Raw genomic sequence first — 20,148 nt, 5'->3', positions numbered from 1 at the left:
TGTATTGAAAAGTGAAAATTGAGCCTGTGCACTTTGAGTAATTCGCCACTCTAAAAAAGAGTAAAATTGCGCTCAATAAGTAGGAGTACAATCGCACTCCACTTGAGTGAAAGGACACTCTTTTCGAGTGCAATAGATCAGTAATCATCAGGAGTGAATTATGTCACTCTATAATTTTGAGTGAAAAATTTCACTTTGTTAGAGTCATTTATCAATCGCTCTTTAGTGAATAGTGATTCACTATTGCTTTAGAACGAGATCGTATCACTCTGATAGGGTAGGTATCCGTTCTAAAAATTTGGGTAAAAAATTCACTTCTACCTTACGAGTGCCCGCATTTACTTAAATTAGAGTGACAATTCCTCTCTTTTGGAGTGACTATCACAATCACTGTAATATATTATTGGCGAAACCACTCTATGAGATTTAGAGAGTGTCTTCTTCTTTTTTATGTTCTGGCAAATATTAGATGAGTAGATGAAGACAGTTATTGGTCAGACAACTTTACTACTCTAGCTTTCTTTTTCATTCTTATTAACAATTAAAAATAAATTATAATATACAAATTATCTTTCTCCAGAATAAAATATCTGTAAAGATAATTTATTCTATTTCATAAATAAATGGACTTTTCGATCGTATTATCAGAGATATCTCACATTTTCTCCTCTCTTGCTTTTTATTCGCTCCGTATTTTGATAGTTTTGAAAAATTATACATTTCCCCAGATATGAATACACGACCAGCTTACAACGGCTAAAATGTAACGGCGATAATTTTTTGCTACACTCTGCTCCGCGAACATGCTACTCAATTTTCCGTAACGATCGAAAGATTGCGCGGTATCACCACGTAAAATATCCTTCTCAGGTGGCAGACGCGAATCTCGATAACCGAAAGTTTATCGCCGTTTGCGGGAAGCGTTGCTCATCGATCATTCTCGATGCAGGATAGGAGCAGGATGGATTTATACAGGACTGCACATCGCGGCGCCCGTTTTTCATCGGCGCGGCGGTCCCGTCCGGAAAGGAGGAGGCCGGCGGCCGCGGTGGCGCGATATTCTCTCGCCCGAGTGAAATTAACGGCACGAGATGAAGCGACGTTATATTATGAAACAGTTGTCCGTTGTTTTCGGCGTACGCCCCCTTCGTAAATCCCCGAAACTAGCCCTTCAACCAGCCGTCGTTTCAATGCGGCTTTACGCCACAACCGTCCCCGAAAATCGCGTTAAATGTCACCGTCCAAATCCCGAAGCTTCGTCATTGCTAAATAACACCAGCGAACACGCGACACGCATTTCGAAGAGTTGCACGCCACTTGTACAATTTCATTCGCTGTAATTTATTTTACAGCTGAATGTATACATAAAACTTGTTTTATCTTCAGTTTATTCTTTATTGCTGTTACATATATTCTTTTTTATTTTTATGTTCTATACATTTACGTCAAAAGTGTTTAAGCGACGTAAAAGAATAATGGCGCACAGTGGAGAACCTAGTAGCTGCGCGCGACAACAAAGTAATTATACATGTCGCCTTTAATTTTCGCGAATGTAAACATGACTGCAAATTCCGGTGGAAAATGCCGGCGTTATGGGTTTTCCAGGGATGGATGTAATGTGTACACGTCTAACAGGTTATTTTCTTACCCCGGGTATGTTCATCGTCGTAGAAGCTGCCTCGGCTTGCAAACTGCTCTTACAAATGTGCAAACTACTTTCGTTTCACAACGCGCGAGAGAAAGAGAGAGACGAGACGGGACGGGACGAGACGACGAGACGACGAGCATCGCCGCATCGACGAGAGTTTGTCGGGCGAGTTTCAGCAACTTTACAACACCATTTACCAGCGCGTTTCAAGCCTTACTTGGGTATTGATCCAAATTTCGCGGCCGCCATGTACTCATTCAAAATTCCATCCAACACCCGAAGTGTAATTTGTTCTGTCAGGCGACAAAAATATTCCATACGATTGTACACATGCCACGCATATTCCGCGTTTTTTCCCGCGTTGTAAAATCATTAGCTTTAAATTACGCGTCAATCTAAGATCCAGACCTTGAAAAGTGGAGAAAATACAGACGCAGATAAAAAAAAGTCTTCACGGCACGTAAAATTTTTACATCCTGGATATCTCCATTTTCTCCATCGGGACATTTCTGGACATAAATTTCAGATTTTCCGTGAAATTGAATGTCAACATTTCGAAGTTTGTGAAATTGACACAATCTTTTTATTTTTTTAGAGACTTGGTATCACAAATTTATTAAGTCTGATTTTTCACATATCAACTTTTCGGACTCTGAATATTTTCATTTCTATAATTGAAACTTTTCGAGAGATTTTGTCATTTCCAAATCCAGATTTCCCCTGAAACATTTTTATCGTCGATCATAAATTTCAGAATTTCTGTGAAATTGAAAGTCACAATTCCGAAGTTTGTAAAATTGACATAATCTCTTTATTTTTATATCGACTTGGTGTCACAATTTTTTAAGTATGTGTGTATTTGGCCTTTTTCTTTTCAATTTTTATATTTATACGAGCGTGATTATTATTATTATTTTTATTTTTAAGTATAATTTTTGACGTATTAACTTTTCAGATTCTGAACATTTTCCTATAATTTAGACGTTTTCGGGAAATTTTGTCATTTTTAAATCCAAATTTTCCCTGGAACATTTTTATCGTCAATTTCATAACAAAAGTAGAAAATCCTTGATTTCTCGGTTTCTCAACTTCCTTCTTATCTCGAAAAACCTACATGGAAAATTAAATGGTGCGGCGACGTCATCTCCGAGCCACTTTCCATTCCCCGGAGACCCTATGTCGAGTGGAGTGCTATCGACTGACGTCGAGCGGAATTCGCACCTTCCGGGAACACGTGTGGCGGATGTACACGTGCGTGGGCTGCGATCTTGCAACGAGGGAGCGTCTATCTCCTCATCTTTTTCCCGTTTCCTTCCTCCCCCGCGCTCACCGACAGGCGTTATGACCCGCGCTCGATCAAGGTGACCGCGGCGCCGCGCGCCGCGAAAGCGGAACACGAGCTGACCATTACGGACGACGGAGTCGACAGAGACTGAAAGCGGAAGCGTATTTCAAGGAAGATTCATGTCTACGGGGTGACCCGCGAGCCTCGCGTCAAACTTTAACGATGAGCAACGATGAATTATGGAGTGTATTGTCTCGCGTATACTCCGCGCTAACTTTTGAAATAAAGTGCTCGAGGGGACGTGTAAGGATAACTCCATGATCATCTCCGCAAGTCTAAATTATTAATCAGTTGTTTACAGAAAATAACAAGTTACAGACAAGTGCCGACAGTCTATTTATTTACTGGCACCACGCCCTGTAAGAATTAATTATTATTATTTCATTATATTAGAAAGAAATTTATATATACATATATATATATATAAATTAAGCGTTAATGATTAGAACTTTAATCAGAAATATAAAAATAACACAATTATTTGTCTATAAAAATGTAATTTATTGATACATAACGTATATGTAGAAAATAAAAAAACTCATGAGAAAAGAAATTATCAACTTATTTACAATCATTGCGCAGCAATGTATGAATTATTTTCATCGTATTCCGATCTTTCTCTCTATTTATTTTTGTTAATAAAAATTAATTTCTTGAATTAAAAAAAATTAAATACGTTCGCACTATTCCATAAATATTACTATTCACAGCTTCGTAAATAACTAAATTGGCGAGCTGTTCATTAATCTTCTTGATTCTGCTTAGAAACCTAATTAAAGAGTTGTAAGGCGGGAGACTGATAACACTGAGTAAGTCTGACGCAACAGCTTTATTACAGCTGGCAGAGTATTCCGCTGATTAAATAGACACGCTAGGAAAACCGAATATAAAAAAGAGACGTGAGGTTATTAACGAAAGGTGACGACGAGCGTATTGCGATGCCATCGCGATGACGAATGGCGGACGACAGGATAACGGAACGGGCTGACACGTGTTTCCGGCCTTTAATCCTCGGTATACTCAAAGGGTTCGGGCGGTTCGGCTTCCTTCTCTTCTTCCGGCTTCGGTCCGAAAGCTGAAACAAACCGGAAGTACTCAAGCGCACGCTCTTCGAGCATACTCAACACTCCAAAAGTAACGGATCGAATTGGTCCGTTTGTTTATAATAATTGCGTTTTTGTGAAAAAATTTCCTTTTGTAAACAATCAATATCAAAAATATATTACAGATTATGCGTAAAATCTTAAATCCTCGACAGTATATAAATCAATAAATGTATGCGAATAAAAAATAAAGTTTAATAATAAAAACTTTATTTTCTGAAAACCAAGTGATTAATAAATATCTTGAAATCTATGCCTATTCATGAATATCGTATAAATAAAATTATACTTCAAGAACTGTTGCTTCACTATCGCGAAATTGCCAATTCAATCATTCTCATTGTCAGATAAATATAAATTAAAGTTACTTTTTCGACGAGATCAATTTCTGAAAGAAAGTTTTGAGCTCTTTAATCAGCGAATACAGGATCAATCACTCACCGGCGACGGGCTCGACGAGTTCCTCCTCGGTGTCCGTCTGCGTGTGCTTAACCATGACGATGCCGCCGATCTGAAGATCCTTAACAGAAGTATAATGGCTGCCTTCAACCAGCTGTATGACCTTCAATTGCTGGCGCAGAACACGCGCAGGATTCTGGAGGATCTCGAAACTCGGCTCGGGCTCCTTCTTCTCCTTTTCATCGTCTTTTACCACTTTTTTCTCGGGTTTCTCCTTGGTTTCCTTGGTTTCCTTAGTCTCTTTCTCGTCCTTCTTCTTGTCATCCTTCTCCTTTGAAGACGACGCAGCTTCCTTTACCTCATGAAGCTCTTTCGTCTCCGACGGCGGATCCTGCAATTTTTGTTTAGTTTGTCTTTTCTTATGTGGGGGAGTGTTTGAAATCTATTAACGTGTCATTTGTCATAAATTTGTTATATAAATTACCACGTTCATCATAAATTCCCAGAATAGAAAAAATCTTAATAAATTATTTTGTACAACAATCTTTTTGATAAAAGAAATGCGCAGAATTCTATTCTTGTTTATTGTAATTGAAACTTGAGGCTTAAGGAGATTCTACAGGTACTCTCTAGTCAGTTGAGAGATAAAGAAAAGAGAAAATCTTCAAATTCATCGATTCTAAGTATTCATAAAATATTTTCGTGAATTTTGATGACGTTAGAGCATATATCATACCCATATTAGTCGAAGCAAAGAATAATTAAAAATATCGTGTAAGTGCTCCTTTGACTCTGGCGGCTTATACATGGAAGAAAATGTGGTAACGTCGCGAACTTGACAGTTCTACTCATATGACCGTGTTAATCTAGTCAATGAGAATAAAATAGCAGGAATATAATAATGCAATTATTGTTTTCTATTAAAAAAATAATAATTTTTTTCCCATTTTATAAAACTCACTTCCAATAAAAGCTCAATTAAATTAAAAGTTATTAAAATACAAGTAAAAATAATTTAAAAATGAATTTTTACCAAATTGATGGCTCGATCGCGACAAATAAATACTTCAAGATATCAATGATACACATAATTCAGGCTTAAAAAGGTGTATATCGGATTTGAACATTCTCATAATTACTCTCGCTATTTTCTCGATAATTACTTCTTGCTATTTTTCTCGTTAAATTTGATTTGGCGCCAGATTACAAGAGAACATTTTTTCTGACATTCCCTGGCATTTCTTGATTTCTCCTTTAACTTACCACTTCCATCTTTTCATGAGAGTCCCTGGCTTTCCTTTCAGTCTCGCGTCTTCTGGCACGAGCCGCAATACTAAGAACGGCGGTCGTAACCTTCTCTCGTTCCTCCCTCTTCTTCTCTTCGAGAGGCGCGGGATAAGCATACATACTTGGCCTAGCATTTGATTTAATCTCCAATTTGGGCATCTTTAGCTGAGCGTTCAGAGCGATCAGACACGTCGGCGTAAAAGCCAGAGCCAAGCAATGCGCAAGTGGGAACCAGTACCAGTATTGAGTGAATACCAGAGCACCGACCACTGCCAGCATGTTCGTATGTCCCGTACGCGATTGCAGAGATACAGTTACGTTACGACCACCTACGAAAAGACGGAAATTCATTCGTCTCACTTCGCAGCTGCTCTTTTCGTTAATTTTATTTCTTTCACGATTCAAGTTATTAAAATCTCAAAGCGATAAAAGTGCGAAAGTTCGCATTTTCACGTATAAGAAATCTCGCAAAAGCACTTTTGGAAGAATACAAGAATTTGTGTTTCAAAAATTAGAAAATTGCAAATTGTTTAAAAAATTAATAAAAATGTAAGAATTTAATGAATCTATTGTAAGTAATAAAAATTCTAAATTCTAAAAATTAAGAAATTTAAAAGCACGTTTTATATAAATACTAGTACCTCTACAAATTTAAAAAAATTTTATACGTTCCATAGATCAGAATACAGGATAATTCAATTTCAATTTTTTAGAAAAAATCAATTGCAGACTTGTCAAAATATTTATAGTTAAAATTGAAATATGCAAAAAAGTCTGAAGAAACTCACCGGCGTCGATGATCCCTTGCGCCAAAATTGCTCCAAACTTGGCCATCACGTCCTCGTGTTTGTCCACGACGACCTTAGCATATAATGCTCTAAAATCTTTAACACGGGCACACGTGGATTCCGTCTGCTGGATCAAAATCATGGCAGATGCGATCAGCGCACCTTGCCTGACGAAATTCACAGGATCATTAGTCATTGGGTCCAATAGAGCGATAGCTTCCTTCAGGCCGGTACCCGCGCAGGCGATACCCAAAGCCATCGCTGCGCCATACCGCACATGAGGATTATAGCTTTCCGCTAAGAGGGACACCACACTAGGACATTGCTCCGGAGTCCTGGAACATATAAAAAAATCGCAATTCTCATTTTTCGCTCAGACTTGTTGATTTGTGACATTTGTGTCATCCTCAATATTACTAATTACTATAACATATTTTTTCTAATTTTTTTATATTTACCATTAGCATATTATAATTTAAGTTAATATTATATATTTATCAATTCTTTTTATCAATTTCATTTTCTATTTCTTCTTCGGGATCTTGTTATTAAATTTTTTAAATTAAATAGTACTGTCAAAATTTATATTTACTTTATAAATACAATTATGATTCTTTTCATCTTCTTGATCAAATAAGTTTTATAATTAATCCATTTATTACATTTTTAATAATCGCAATTTTGGAATAAATTTTAATAAAAAATTAATCACCTTTCGTTGAGAGTCGTCAATATTAAATTTAATAAACCATTAATTCTTTCATATACCATCAATAAAATAATATGTTGCAGTACGCTACTTAAAAGGTTGCGGTATTTAAATGGATGTACGTTCATAAATTCTAATTACATAATAATTAATTGATAATAATTTGCTGTTAAGTTAATAACGTCGCTACGCCTCTGGTACGCTCGAATATTTATGTGAATTAATATCAAACAGTAATTAATAGATCTATTTTCTCATTCTGTTTTAGGAAGATGATTCGGTACTGGTGGACGGAACCTGCCAGATTCCCGATCCCCTCTATAAGTTAATCGGTAGCATAATTTGCTTCTATATCCCATTGGGAGTGATGCTGCTAACGTACGCGTTGACAGTAAAATTACTGGCGGAACAACAGCAGAACATCGGTGGGACAGGAGCAGGTTGGTCATCAGGGTGGTTGGGTGCCCCTCAGGGTGCACCCTCCGCGGCAGGTTAGTGTACTATGCACTAGCCTGTTTTCCATTCCTAAAAACCTAATATCGATTGATCCTCTTGCGACTGAGACACTTTGCCTCAATGCCTCATTTAATATTTTTTATTCGGATTCTACTTTGCCACAATTTTACTTTAGAAAGAAACAAAATTTTTTAGACCTTTTATTCTTAAATATACATATATTTATAAAATATGTGTGTGTGTGTGTGTGTGTGTGTGTGTGTGTGTGTGTGATAAGATGTATAAATATTTAATTTAATTTTTCGAAGATTAGCAAAAAATGAATATTAAAAGATTCCATCTTAAATTTTCAGAATCCATAAATATAATAAAGCTTGCGTGAACACTTCGATAAAATATTTAAGAAATTCTAGATTTCTTCTTCTCAAATTTTCCATTCTCTAAATTTTTAAACGTTCGATCGATCATTGATGTTTCAAGTTTTCACCAGTAGAAGTGCTTTTAGAATCGTAATTAAATAACACAAGTGGTTAAAACGTATTTCTCTTCCATCTACACTTTTATCATTTCACGGACCACTAGCTCCTGCAATTTCCTGCTTTCTTCCCATCAACTTGACAATGATAAAAAAATAAAACATAACTATTGTTCATCAAATGTTACCCTGTTGCTCATCAACTTTCCATTGTTGGCAAATTTTTCTCTCTAAATCCGTAAAAGTAAATAAACTTAAAATGTAATGTTTTAAAAAAATATATTAAAACAAATCTTAATAAAAAATGTAAGATGTAATACAATACGGTAATGTATCCTTCTCACCAATTTTCTATCTCTTTCCGCACGGCAGTGCTTCCCAGTTTTTTTCCCGGGGGATACATTTTATTCGGAAACGAGCGAGGCGCCGAGCAGAGGAAACTGCGACTTAGTTTCTCCGCCTGATAAAAATTATTTATTCCGATTTATCGGTCGGCTTCCGGAACTTCAAAGGATACCGTGTGTCTGCAGGCGTCTCATAAACGTTTTCCGAGAACGCTGGGCGCAAATTCGTCCCCCTCGACAAAACGTTTCGAGGGAGAGAACTCTCCTACCGTCTCCCTTTCTCTTCCGCGACAGAAAGTTTCGCCGGAAGCCACATCGTCTATTGTCGCTTTGATTTTACCTGGGCAACCCTCCGATTACTGCCTCAAACAGAATTTGCATACCAACTTCACGGCGGAATGCACCGCGCTATTTTATACACTGCGTTGCGCAATTATTGCATTTTAAAACGCATTCTTGATGAAGTTTTCTGGCCAGCTTTGAAGAAAATAAGAGTCGCGAGACATATTGTCTCATACATATTGAATTAAAAATGTAAACAATGAAAAGGTAGATTAATTACAATTTCATATATTCTCTGTAAAAGTTGAAGAGTGAAATATCATTCAAAACAAGTAAAATGCAAGTGTAACAAAAAGTGAAAATTTAACTGGTGCACTTCGAGTGATTCGCCACTCTAAAAAAGAGTAAAATTGCGCTCTATATATTATATATAAATTGAAATAAAATCACATGCTTCATTTGAGTGAAAGGGCACTCTTTTCGAGTGCAGTAAATCAGTGTTCATAGAAGTAAATTATGTCACTTAATAATTTTAAATGGAAAATTTCGCTCTTTAGAGTCATTTATCAGTCAATCTTTAGTTAATCGTGATTCACTATAGCTTTATCACTCCGATGGGGGAGCAGCCGCTCTAAAAATTTGAGTGAAAAATTCACTCCTACCAGTTTCTTCTTCATGAGTGAGTGCTCGCATTTAGCCTCAAATAGAGTATGACAATCCTCTTTTTTGGAGTGACTATCACAATCACTCTAATATATTAGTGACGAAACCACTCTATGAGATTTAGAGAGTAAACCTTTCTACTTATATTTCTCAGATAATTCTTGGGAACTTTTCGGAGATAATGCAAAGTTCTTGCGGTTTCGTAATTGTTTCTCGTCACAAGTTAGGCAATTGCAATCTATTATCTATTCGCGGATCTCTGGCGTGTGCAATTCGCCATTACGGTATAAATAATTCGGCATGCAACATCAAAGATGCCCGGTGGGCGATGGTCGTTTGATTAATGGTGTCAGCGCGCGGTACGTTTTTTCGCGTCGAATCGATCCCGGAATCGATGGTATACGAGGGACTAGGCTGGGCTTCTGTCTAAAAGCACTTTGCGACAAGAAATTTCGCCGGCACGTCAACGGAAGCGTGTCGACGTCCACGGCGGAGATATGCAAATGCCGGCCATTATGCAAAGATCTTGGATGCGGCACAGTATGCTAAGAAGGCCCCGTCCGACTACTCGCCGATATGAAAATTAATCGATACCCCGTTGGGCGCGAACCCCGTTCACGGGCACTTAGTATTCCGCAAGGATTGAAAGATTGCAGAACATGACACAGAAATCCTTTAAGTACCTCATTAAAAGTTAATAGCTCTTATCGACAGACTCAAAATATCCCGTTAATTTAGAAAAAGAGATAAATTCAAAAAACAAAATTAGAAAAAGAATAAACAAAATTTACTTAAATTAAACTATTTTTTAAAAGAATTTTTTAGAAGAAATTTAAAAAAACCTATACTTTTAAATTTATAAGAATTTTTTACTAAAGAATAGTAAATAAGATAAATTGTTTGAAGAATTATCTTTATTTGTAAAACTTCTATTTTCAATCAATCAATATTCATTTTTACCATTGTCGATTCTATGATTCATAGACTTCAGAGTAGGTACGATACAGAATTTTTTGCAAGGAGTGGTTGAGTACCTTCTTGCGAAGAGAGCACTCGCATTAATTCACTTCAAAAAGCTTCAAATCGAAGAAAAAAACAAATTTAATCTTCAATATCTTCAGTCGCTAAATTTACTGAAATCTCGCGTTTTTCAACAAAAGAGCATCCCCCTTCGTTCGAACGAAGAGTAAATCCTGCATTTTCCGAAGCTCTCCAATCGCCAAGTCGCTAGAATCCCGATATAAAAAGGAAAACAAATTCCCCTTCATTCACGGATAAAATAGAAGATCAGCGGAATTATTCTTCCTTCCCCGATCAAAAGAAATTTCTGATTAATCGCTAAAATCCCTGGTCCTCCGATAATTCGCGTAGGGCTCGAGCGACGAGGCACCTGGAAGAGATACCTCTTGAACAAAGGCTCGGGCGGCAGCGGCGGCACGCCGCAACACACCTCCGGCACGTCGACCGACACCGAGCTGACCACCCTCGACACCCACGAGCTCTGGCTACAGGAGAGCGAGCCACCACCCTCGGCCATGTCCGCCCTTCATGCTTTCGGCGCGGAGATGCTAAAACTATCGAGGGGTCTCGAGGGAATGGCCGGTAGCTCCGGCAATCAGACCCCATCAAAATCGACAACCCAACACCAGCATCATCATCATCATCATCATCATCATCATCATCATCATCAGCAGCAGCAGCAGCAGCAGCAGCAGCAGCAGCAGCAGCAGCAGCAGCAGCAGCAGCAGCAGCAGCATCAGCAGCATCAGCAGCAGCAGCAGCAGCAGCAGCAACTGCTGCAACTGCAACAGCACGGTCCATCACCGCGTAGATGCAGCTTCCGCAATGGGTATGATGAATATTGCAAGTCAATTATGTGTTTGAGAATTATAATTCTTTCTGAATTATAATTCTTGTCTTACGGTATAAGTTTCGTAACTCAAACATAATGAAAATAAAATGTGTGGTTAGAACAAAATAATGGAAAATATAAATTTAGACACATATATACTAGCTAAAAGTCGAAGAGTGAAATGTAAGTGTAACAAAAAGTGAAAATTGAGCCTGTGCACTTCGACTGATTCGCCACTCTAAAGAAATAGTAAAATTGTGCTCTATAAATTGGAGTGAAATCGCACTCCATTTGAGTGAAAGAGCACTCTTCTCAAGTGCAGTAGATCAGTATCAATAGAAGTGAATTATGTCACTCAACAATTTTGAATAAAAAATATCACTCTGTTAGAGTCATTTATCAGTCGGTCTTTAGTAAATCGTGATTCACTATAGCTTTATCACTCCGGTAGAGCAGTCACTCTAAAAATTTTAGTGAAAAATTCACTCCTATCTTATAAGTGCCCGCATTTACTCAAATTAGAGTGACAACCCTCTCTTCTGGATTATTGCAATCACTCTATATTAGTGGCAAAACCACTCTATGAGATTTAGAGAGATAAATTCTAAAGATTGAAAAGAAACCAATCACACATACACGCTATCAAAATAATAAATTAATAAATAGAAATAGGTAAAATTTTTATATTCATCTTATTTCTATCGGTAAAAAAATTTTAGCGGTAAAAAAAAGAGTCTTTCATGAAAGTTTTCCTTCCCTTAAACAACTTTCAGGCAATTCTAATTAATTAATTTTCATAAAGTTTTTTAATTTTACTTTGCCCTCTGTTCTTTCTCTGTTCCTTACCGTTTTTCTCTGCGGTTTTAACAAACACGTATTGTTTTATGTAAAATGCTCTCGGTACATGACGAATTTATCCCCGACGCAATTTTGCGAGGAGGGAATTCCGTGCTTGTCTGAATTTTCGCGGCGGATGCTTTCGCAATTATTAACGACATATCCATCGCGTCGTAACCCGCGGGCTCTCAAAACACGCCATTGTGCCTGATGGCGGCACGTTTCCGTGGCAATACGACGGCATGAATTTACGTCACTTTGTCACTCTGGCTCGCACAACACCGTGACTACTACGAGACGCGGTTAGCCTTGCGTCAAATCAACTTACACCGGCAGCTGGAGAGTTTCCGGCGAATTTATGTCGCCATACAATCTACCAAAAACCTACGCACGCAACTATATTGTCGAACATCTTAATAAGCGGAGAATTTCTTATAATATTCCATATTCGCGTCTGTAATCCAAATTTATGATATTCAATAAACGTTTAATGTTCTTCAATTTGAATCTCGTATTGCTATCACAAAAGCTATACTTTCCGAAAATTTCCTAAAAACGTAGCATGTTGCTCTCAGAATATTTTTGAAAATATTCGCACGCGCGCTTCTGCATGAATATATGTATTAGGGTAACTCCGGTATTTACGCCGCAGATGTCAGAAAAAATAGAAGGAATAAAGGTACTTGCTCGCAATTATTCTGTTATGTGCATAGCTCTTGTATTTTTTGTTTAACTTAATATCTTGTATATCCCTCCTGTTTAGGATATACGGCAAGTTTGCATGCGGAATTTATGTCATAATACAGGCACTTTGTAAAACTCGAAATCTCCTATGTATTCTTTTTCCTTCTTTTTTTGGATCGTATAACAATAATCTTTAATGCATCTATCGCTCTTATATTTTCTTTTAAAATTTTTTCAGTTTTATAATTTGTTTATCATTCTTAATAAACTTCTTACACACATTTTATAATTTATTATGAAATTTTATTGTCTTATTTATAAACATTATTTGTAATTTTTTTTATAAGGCGTATATTTCACCCATGAATGTCATATAACCCACCCCTTTGGGATATATGGTAAAAATGCAAGAGTTTCTAAAAGTTTTTTTTTATTAAATACAAAGAATGAATATTTTATCAAACAAAATTTAAATAAATGGCTTGCAAACTAACGAAATATTTGTGCTACATTTATTATATTCTGAACAACACAGCTAATCAATAAACAAACGTTTCGGCCATTACTGTGGCCTTCTTCAGTGTAACAAAACAATAACTTTAATCGTTGAATATAAATAATTAACGGAATAGTCTTTACATCGTTATTAAATTAAAATTAATTTGATGTATCAGTAAAATTAATTTGATATATCAGAACTTATTTCGGGGATTATTCTTGCTCATTGCTTAACAAATACATCAAATTAATTTTAATTTAATAACGATGTAACGACTATTAGAGTCGTTACATCTATATAAAATATAATAAATGTAGCACAAAAATATCTCGCTAGTTCGTAAGCCTTTTATTTAAATTTTGTTTATATTAAGCGAACACTATCAACGAATTGTTAATATTTTATATTTCATATTTTTTTATAGTAGTAGGTAAACAGTAGTATAAAGTTTTTATTGGTATAATTCATTTGCCTTAAACATAGTAAATAGTACTCGATAAATTAAGTTTCTGTTAGCTGCGACGTACATACGTACCGAAGTTACCCTATATTCCGAGTTTACAAACCCGCTAATATTGTCGTCAAAAAATATATCTACATATGTCGAATAAGAAGTTTTATTTTATATTTTTAATTCGGATAATTAAAATCTACAAAACTTCCAAAATCAACAATTATTACTTTTAATTTAAGAAGAATTTTTAGTAAAATATCAAGAGACACGGCAGTGTCTCACGCCAAGTACACGCGGAGCGAGACCGACCGTGACTCTTTTACGCGACGCGACGGGTTGCGACTCGCAACTTGCGAGTATCCGAGATGTTGAGATCTCGATAACGAGTGAACGGATCAAGTTCTAAGTAGGCTTGATCGATAGCTTGGGGTCGAATTAGGGGGGGGGGGGTTTCTCTTATAATATTCCGCTACGTGCCCTACGAGCGGAGATATTGCGACGCAAAGTCCAAATGTGAAAATTTATTTTTAAGATTAGTTTATTTTTAGAAATTAAATGTCAGTTGAAAAAAATTAACTTTCAATTATCCGGGAATCTAAAATATATTTCCTGGGATGTCCTTACACACAGGATCATCACTTACTTCCTCAAGGAATCGAAGGAGAGAAAGAAAGAGAGATAGAAAGGAAGTGAGTTGCGGGAGAGAGGAATTATATTTGACATCGTTTAGAGCTTCCAGCGTTGATCCATGAGAATACGCAAACTGAATAAAGTGGAATGAGAACGTGGGAGTGCGACCGGAATATTAAAACTCCTCCGACCTACCGCAGTAAAATATGTTTCAACATAATCCACCGATGTACTGTCCTGCGCGTCTTCGATTTCCTACCTCCCGCTGCCCTTTGAACGTTTAAGAAGTATGTTTAAAGTTCAAACGCGTTTCGAAAGATCACAAATCAACACGACAAATAGTACCTCGCAAAAATAAAATACAAGAATTTAATAATTTCAGAACAAAAAATAAAACTTCATGAAATGAAAGAAGGAGTGAGAATGCAGAAGAGATCTTCGGGAGAGATTTTCGAATTTTCAGAAAGTAGCGAAGCGCGAGGATCTGCAAGGAATCCAGAAATCTTTGGAAAACGAGTTATCTATGCAATTCGAAACACGCAAGATTGTCAAGACGCAAACGGCCGGAAAAGTCTTGCGAGGAGCGCGAGAGCGAAATCGTATCGGTTACCGAACTGAAAGGCAAAAATCTCTCAAAGTAAATTGGTGCAATCATTAGATCGCAATATTTCAGATTGCGCAGCTTCCTTTCCCAGCTCCCTTCTTTACTCTTGCACTTAATAGACGTATTAGTAACGAAATCCCGGAGCAAGTCCCCTTTGGCTTTATGATATATTAAAGCTCCGTCCAAGAGTTCATCCGCCATAAAAGTTAAAACAAATCCCAGATCGTGCAAGATCAACGGAAGCCCTTTGATCCCTTTTAAAAAGCAGAAAAATTTAATTCTACCCAAATAATAAATATACGTAACTTAATCTTGCGAAAAATAACTCCTAAAGTAATAAATTCCTGATTTTATACAATTTTATCGATATATATTTTACAAAACGATGAAATACGTCACTTTTCAGGATATATATATATATATATATATATATATATATATACGGATAAAAGTCGCACGCGTGATTACACAGCTATCGCGATTTTTTGAATTTTGCATATTCCATCCGGCGAACTTCTCGAAAAGCTCCCTGAGTCCTCGCGGGACTCACGTGAAAACGCGAAAGCGGACGCGTCAGAAAGGTCACCGCGACGACGAGAAAACCCATTTATATACGGTAGCCTCAAAGTGGATTGCACTTAGCTGTTGGCATTCAAAGTGCAAAACGGACCAACCTCCGGACGGGAACGAAAAGGGCGAGCGAAGGGACTGACGGAGGGGGGGAGGGAGGGAGGGAGGGAGGTCGCAAATGGTGAGTTTCGCTCGTTCGCTCGTGGTCGCGTACTTAAGTAAACTGCTCTTGCCCCCACGTGAACCTCTAATAAAGGAATGCACTTAGGATCGTGCCTCTGAACGCATCAAACGAAGATTACCTCTCTATTGCGCGCAGAGGACTTTGCCTTTCGTGAAGCCGGGAGTTGCTTTCTGTCGATCTCGTAAATTAAATAACAGCAGAGTATTCAAAGACTTCCCTCAGGATGTTTTTCCATCAATTGTTATATTATAAATCGAATTATATTAAATTTAATAACAAAGTAATGAAACTCTAGCTAGCATACACACAGAACTGATAGCACAACTGCGGTAGTATAAAGAAGAACGATTTCTCATTAAAAAAATTAATAAAAATTTTCATACAAAGCTTCTTTTAAAAAATTGGAAAATTAGTAACATATTTACGCTTTCTCAAGTAGCATTTCAATTCAGAGTTCAAGTTCTACGAAGTAACGAGGCAGATTAAGATTGTTTTTATTGCATGTTTTTTATTTTTATTAGATATATTTTGTAAGAAAATTTAAATTAACCTTTTGTCATCCGTCTGGAGTTTTAAAGGCCCAAGTGAAATTTCTTTCTTGCATTTCTTCATGGAGAAAAGGAGGCGGTGTTTGGTATCCCCCCCTTAAAAAAAGTTGGTAGTAGAAGTTTCGCTGCCGCGGTGACGCCGGTTTCAGTCAATGCGTGTTTGAGCAATGACCCGGCAAAATTAAGTGCTCTAAACGACCCAGATGCATGACGGCGTTAGTGTTTACCGGCGTAAGTAAATGTTTCTTTTTGTTTTTTCACTATATTTCTAATAGTTTTTGCTAATTAAAGCACTTCTATCATTAGAGTATTATTTACAAAATGACGGAGGGAAACGCCGAACAATACAATACTTTTTTACTTTTTATTTATTAATTTTTTTATATTAGTAATAATATTTTATATAACTAACAAATTTTTATAATAAAAATTTATTTTTAAGTAAAGGAAAGTTTAATTTTATTTTTCTCTATATTTAGCATACGCGCGAATAAACCCCCTAAAATTTCATTATTTTTATTTAAAATAATTATACTTTTTGGAGTCGACTCAAATGAGACTACCATTCTTTCGAAAGGTCATAGTCTGAAGTACAAAACTCTACAATCATTTTTGTTAACATTTATTTGTTACAAAGTTATAAATTTTCAAACAAATTTCCATTCTTTTCCCACTTGTGTTCAAATTTCGCTTTGTATAAATTAGATTTAATATTTGGCTTTAAAACTTATTGGATATTGTAGTAGAGACGTTGACAAGTAACTCAGAAGTTTTTGAATTTTTTGAAAGCTTAGAACATAAAAATAACATAGGGTGGATTTAAAAGTCCCAGGCTGACGGCGCTAATAAAAATATAATGGATGACGGAGGGTTAATATATAAAAAAAATTGAAATTAATTAAAAGGAAAATTAAATAACAAAATAAAAGTCAAAGGAAATATATATTAAATTAAATTAATATATAAATTGTGTGTGTGATAATTTAACATAAATTTTAATAAAAATAAGAATAAAAATAGCAATTTTTTAGTAATCCAATATATAACGGCAGAGAGAAACCAAATTTTATTCTCTGCTTAAAATGCATTTCCTCAAATGCATCTGTTTCTTCTTCAACCAAACCATCTCTCCGAACTCCTTCTTTCTCAACCCCTTCAGTTTACCTCGACAATATTTTTCTCAATTGCCGTCAAGACCGCGGCAGTATAATCCACTCCGAGGACAATCCGTTTCTCTTTTCTTTCCGAAAGCATCCTCAATTATCCCCGAAACCCTGCCAACGCATTTTCCAAAGCGCTGATAAAATTGTCAATCTTCAACAACGATAACGCTCCGATAACGCTGTGAAGAGTGGAACTAAGTGGAACAGAGAGGAGGGGGGAGCATAGAAAGATAACCATTTTATCTTAATTTTTAAATAACAATCGTGGAATTCTGTCTGTTCCGGAAACCATCGAGCTCTTAATCTAAGTTTCTGAAATTTTCTTAAAATCCTAAAATTGTTATTTTATTATTTTTTATCTAAAATTCTTATTCCGTTATTATTTGTCCTTTTTCACACCATTATCTTAATTCCGTCTTTAAAATGTGACTTTTCTCTATGTCATTATCCTTTTTTCCAAAATCTAGATTGCTGGTCTCATAGGTTCTAGTTATCTCACGTTATCTCAATCATTATATTATTGCCCCGATTTTTCTTTTTAATCCGAGATTTTACTTCATTGTTTCGATATCTATTCGTTAGCGAATAAAGTACCGGCAACAAAGATATGGATATTTATAGCCATTCGAGTAACCAACGTGAATAACGGGCTGATAACGGTCGACGATGAGAACGCGCGTATCCCACGGCCGTCGGCGAAGTTTTCGGTACAGGTGCACATCTCGCGTGTCTCTAATTTGCAAGGACGGAAGCAATTTTTTCCCCTCTCCTCTCGCGCACAAGCTCATCCAATCTCGCGATCAATTACCGCACCACATTGCAAAATGGGATAAAATCGCATTTTTTTTTCTTCTTTTCCCTCTGTTTCGTCGTTTTTCTTCTTCAGCTGCATGCGGCTGACCGATTCCGCGTATCAAATGATAAAGGGACTCGCGCGCTCGTATCGGAACAATAGACGTATGCGCATTTCGTGACGGCGATATTTGTAGATTCCCTTTGAAGCTGGCTCGCGACAGAAATATCCAAATATTTGCTCCCTTCAGCGGACCTCAAGTGACAATTTCGCGTGAAACAATAAGAGGATTATCCCGTGCCGGATAATAAAGGAATCGGCAAATCAATCTTTCGTTCGCGCAGATTTAGTCCGCGATATATAGGCGGATTATTTTCGACTCGATTCGCAATTGATAAGAAAAGCTTTTGTCGCGCGTTGAAACTTTTCAAATATTCCCTTTCTCTCTTGGGTTTGATTTATAACAGCAGAGAGATTATTGAGCGTGATAAAATAACAGGATTCGAGCTATTCTCCCTCAATAAAACGTTCATACCTTTTTATCGCAGCGGGGATTATTTTGAAATCAATTACAATTGATAATAGAAGCCTTGTTAACGCGTGAAACCTTCCAAATGTTTCTCTCTTCGGTTTTACAGTGGATAATAAAAAGTTTGATGTTGAATGTGAAATAACAACAGACTGCAAATATTATTTTTTCGATTATAAACGTTTCATTTGCTTAATTCAATAACTTCTCGAAAAATCTCTGATTGCGACAAGGTGCATTTTTCGTGTCACGTGATACATTCAATCTGGCTGACCATCTATCGACTATTACTACTTAAACCAAATTCTTCTAATTATTCTGTAACATATAATTGTCATTATGATATTAAGTAATAACTGTCATTATCATTTAATGTTATAATTAATAATAAACCATTGCTATAATAAATAATCATTTTATAATATTTTTAATATCTTTGATATTAATATTTTAATTTGTTCAATTTTACTTTGCAATATCATGTAAAAATGAGTGTTAATAATGATAAATATATATTAACAGCTCAAGTTTTATTTATTTTCCAGCAGTGCGGAGAGCACGGAGAGTAGCATGTCCTGCTCGAGAACGAGTCTATCGGCGGAAAACTTCGCGAGTCCTTGGAAGCATCGGAGACGAGCGTCGACCTATAACGAGGCTCACTTGGAGAGAACGATGCAGATTCTGGGCTCGCCGAAGACTCCCAGAAAAAGGTCCTTCAGCTTCCACGAGCAGTCGTCCTGTCGTAAAGGCGAGGACGACTCGACGCGCAAGAAATGTCACGACAAAGCACCGGAAGGACCGATAACGCTACCGCCACCCTGTACGTGTCCTTACTTCGGGGAATCCTCGAAGAAACCGCCACCGTCGAGCGAGATTGTCATTGTCTCCAGCAACACCATGAAGCCTATCGGTAACAGAAACCTGGAAATGAGTCTTCCAGGTGATACCGCGAGACCCATTGGCAACAAGGGTCCGGAAATGGGCCTACTGGGTAAAAACAACAGTGCCAGATCTACGGAGGGTGCCAAAGGTTACGAGCAGCTGACCCTCGCGAATTCCGTGGTCACGTGGCGAAGCGGAAGGCGAGGCTCCAGCCTGGGTACGTGACAATAAGAGTGGCGATGACGTAAACAACAATGCGAGTTTTCGATTATAGCTCTTCGATAATTGCCTGTGGGAAATTCTCCTGGTCATCGCGTGCTGCTAACGTTCCACTAAAAATTGAGGAAGCAGAGAGAGTGAGCGAGAGGGAGAGAGAGAGAGAGAGGGTGAGCGAATTCGTGAAAGCGGTTAGATCGAGTC

General features: G+C 37.0%; 2 protein-coding genes across 10 annotated transcripts in view; one reads left to right on the top strand and one right to left on the bottom strand.

Moving 5' to 3' along the window:
- The window catches only part of 5-ht2b (5-hydroxytryptamine receptor 2B), a 67,916-nt gene that overhangs the window by 45,170 nt on the left and 2,598 nt on the right, over positions 1-20,148 (top strand). For 7 of the 9 annotated variants that reach the window (XM_071792500.1, XM_071792501.1, XM_071792503.1 and 4 more), the window contains 3 exons: positions 7,548-7,770; positions 10,871-11,348; positions 19,392-19,945. In XM_071792500.1, coding sequence (XP_071648601.1) covers positions 7,548-7,770; positions 10,871-11,348; positions 19,392-19,945 — 1,255 coding nt within the window. The remainder of the gene's footprint in view (positions 1-7,547; positions 7,771-10,870; positions 11,349-19,391; positions 19,946-20,148) is intronic. The other 2 variants (XM_071792505.1, XM_071792506.1) reach the window with 2 other exon arrangements.
- Rpn2 (Regulatory particle non-ATPase 2) overlaps positions 3,804-20,148 on the bottom strand; it is a 49,671-nt gene continuing 33,326 nt past the window's right edge. The window contains exons 11-14 of the mRNA XM_071792497.1: positions 6,571-6,905; positions 5,759-6,111; positions 4,538-4,886; positions 3,804-4,068 (exon numbers count right to left, since the gene is read on the bottom strand). Of these exons, the coding sequence (XP_071648598.1) occupies positions 3,998-4,068; positions 4,538-4,886; positions 5,759-6,111; positions 6,571-6,905 (1,108 nt within the window). The 3' untranslated portion in view covers positions 3,804-3,997. The remainder of the gene's footprint in view (positions 4,069-4,537; positions 4,887-5,758; positions 6,112-6,570; positions 6,906-20,148) is intronic.

The sequence above is a fragment of the Temnothorax longispinosus genome, chromosome 11, assembly GCF_030848805.1.
Source record: "Temnothorax longispinosus isolate EJ_2023e chromosome 11, Tlon_JGU_v1, whole genome shotgun sequence".
NCBI lineage: Eukaryota > Metazoa > Arthropoda > Insecta > Hymenoptera > Formicidae > Temnothorax > Temnothorax longispinosus.
Note: the sequence above shows the minus strand (reverse complement) of the source record. Positions and strands in the feature narration are given on the sequence as shown.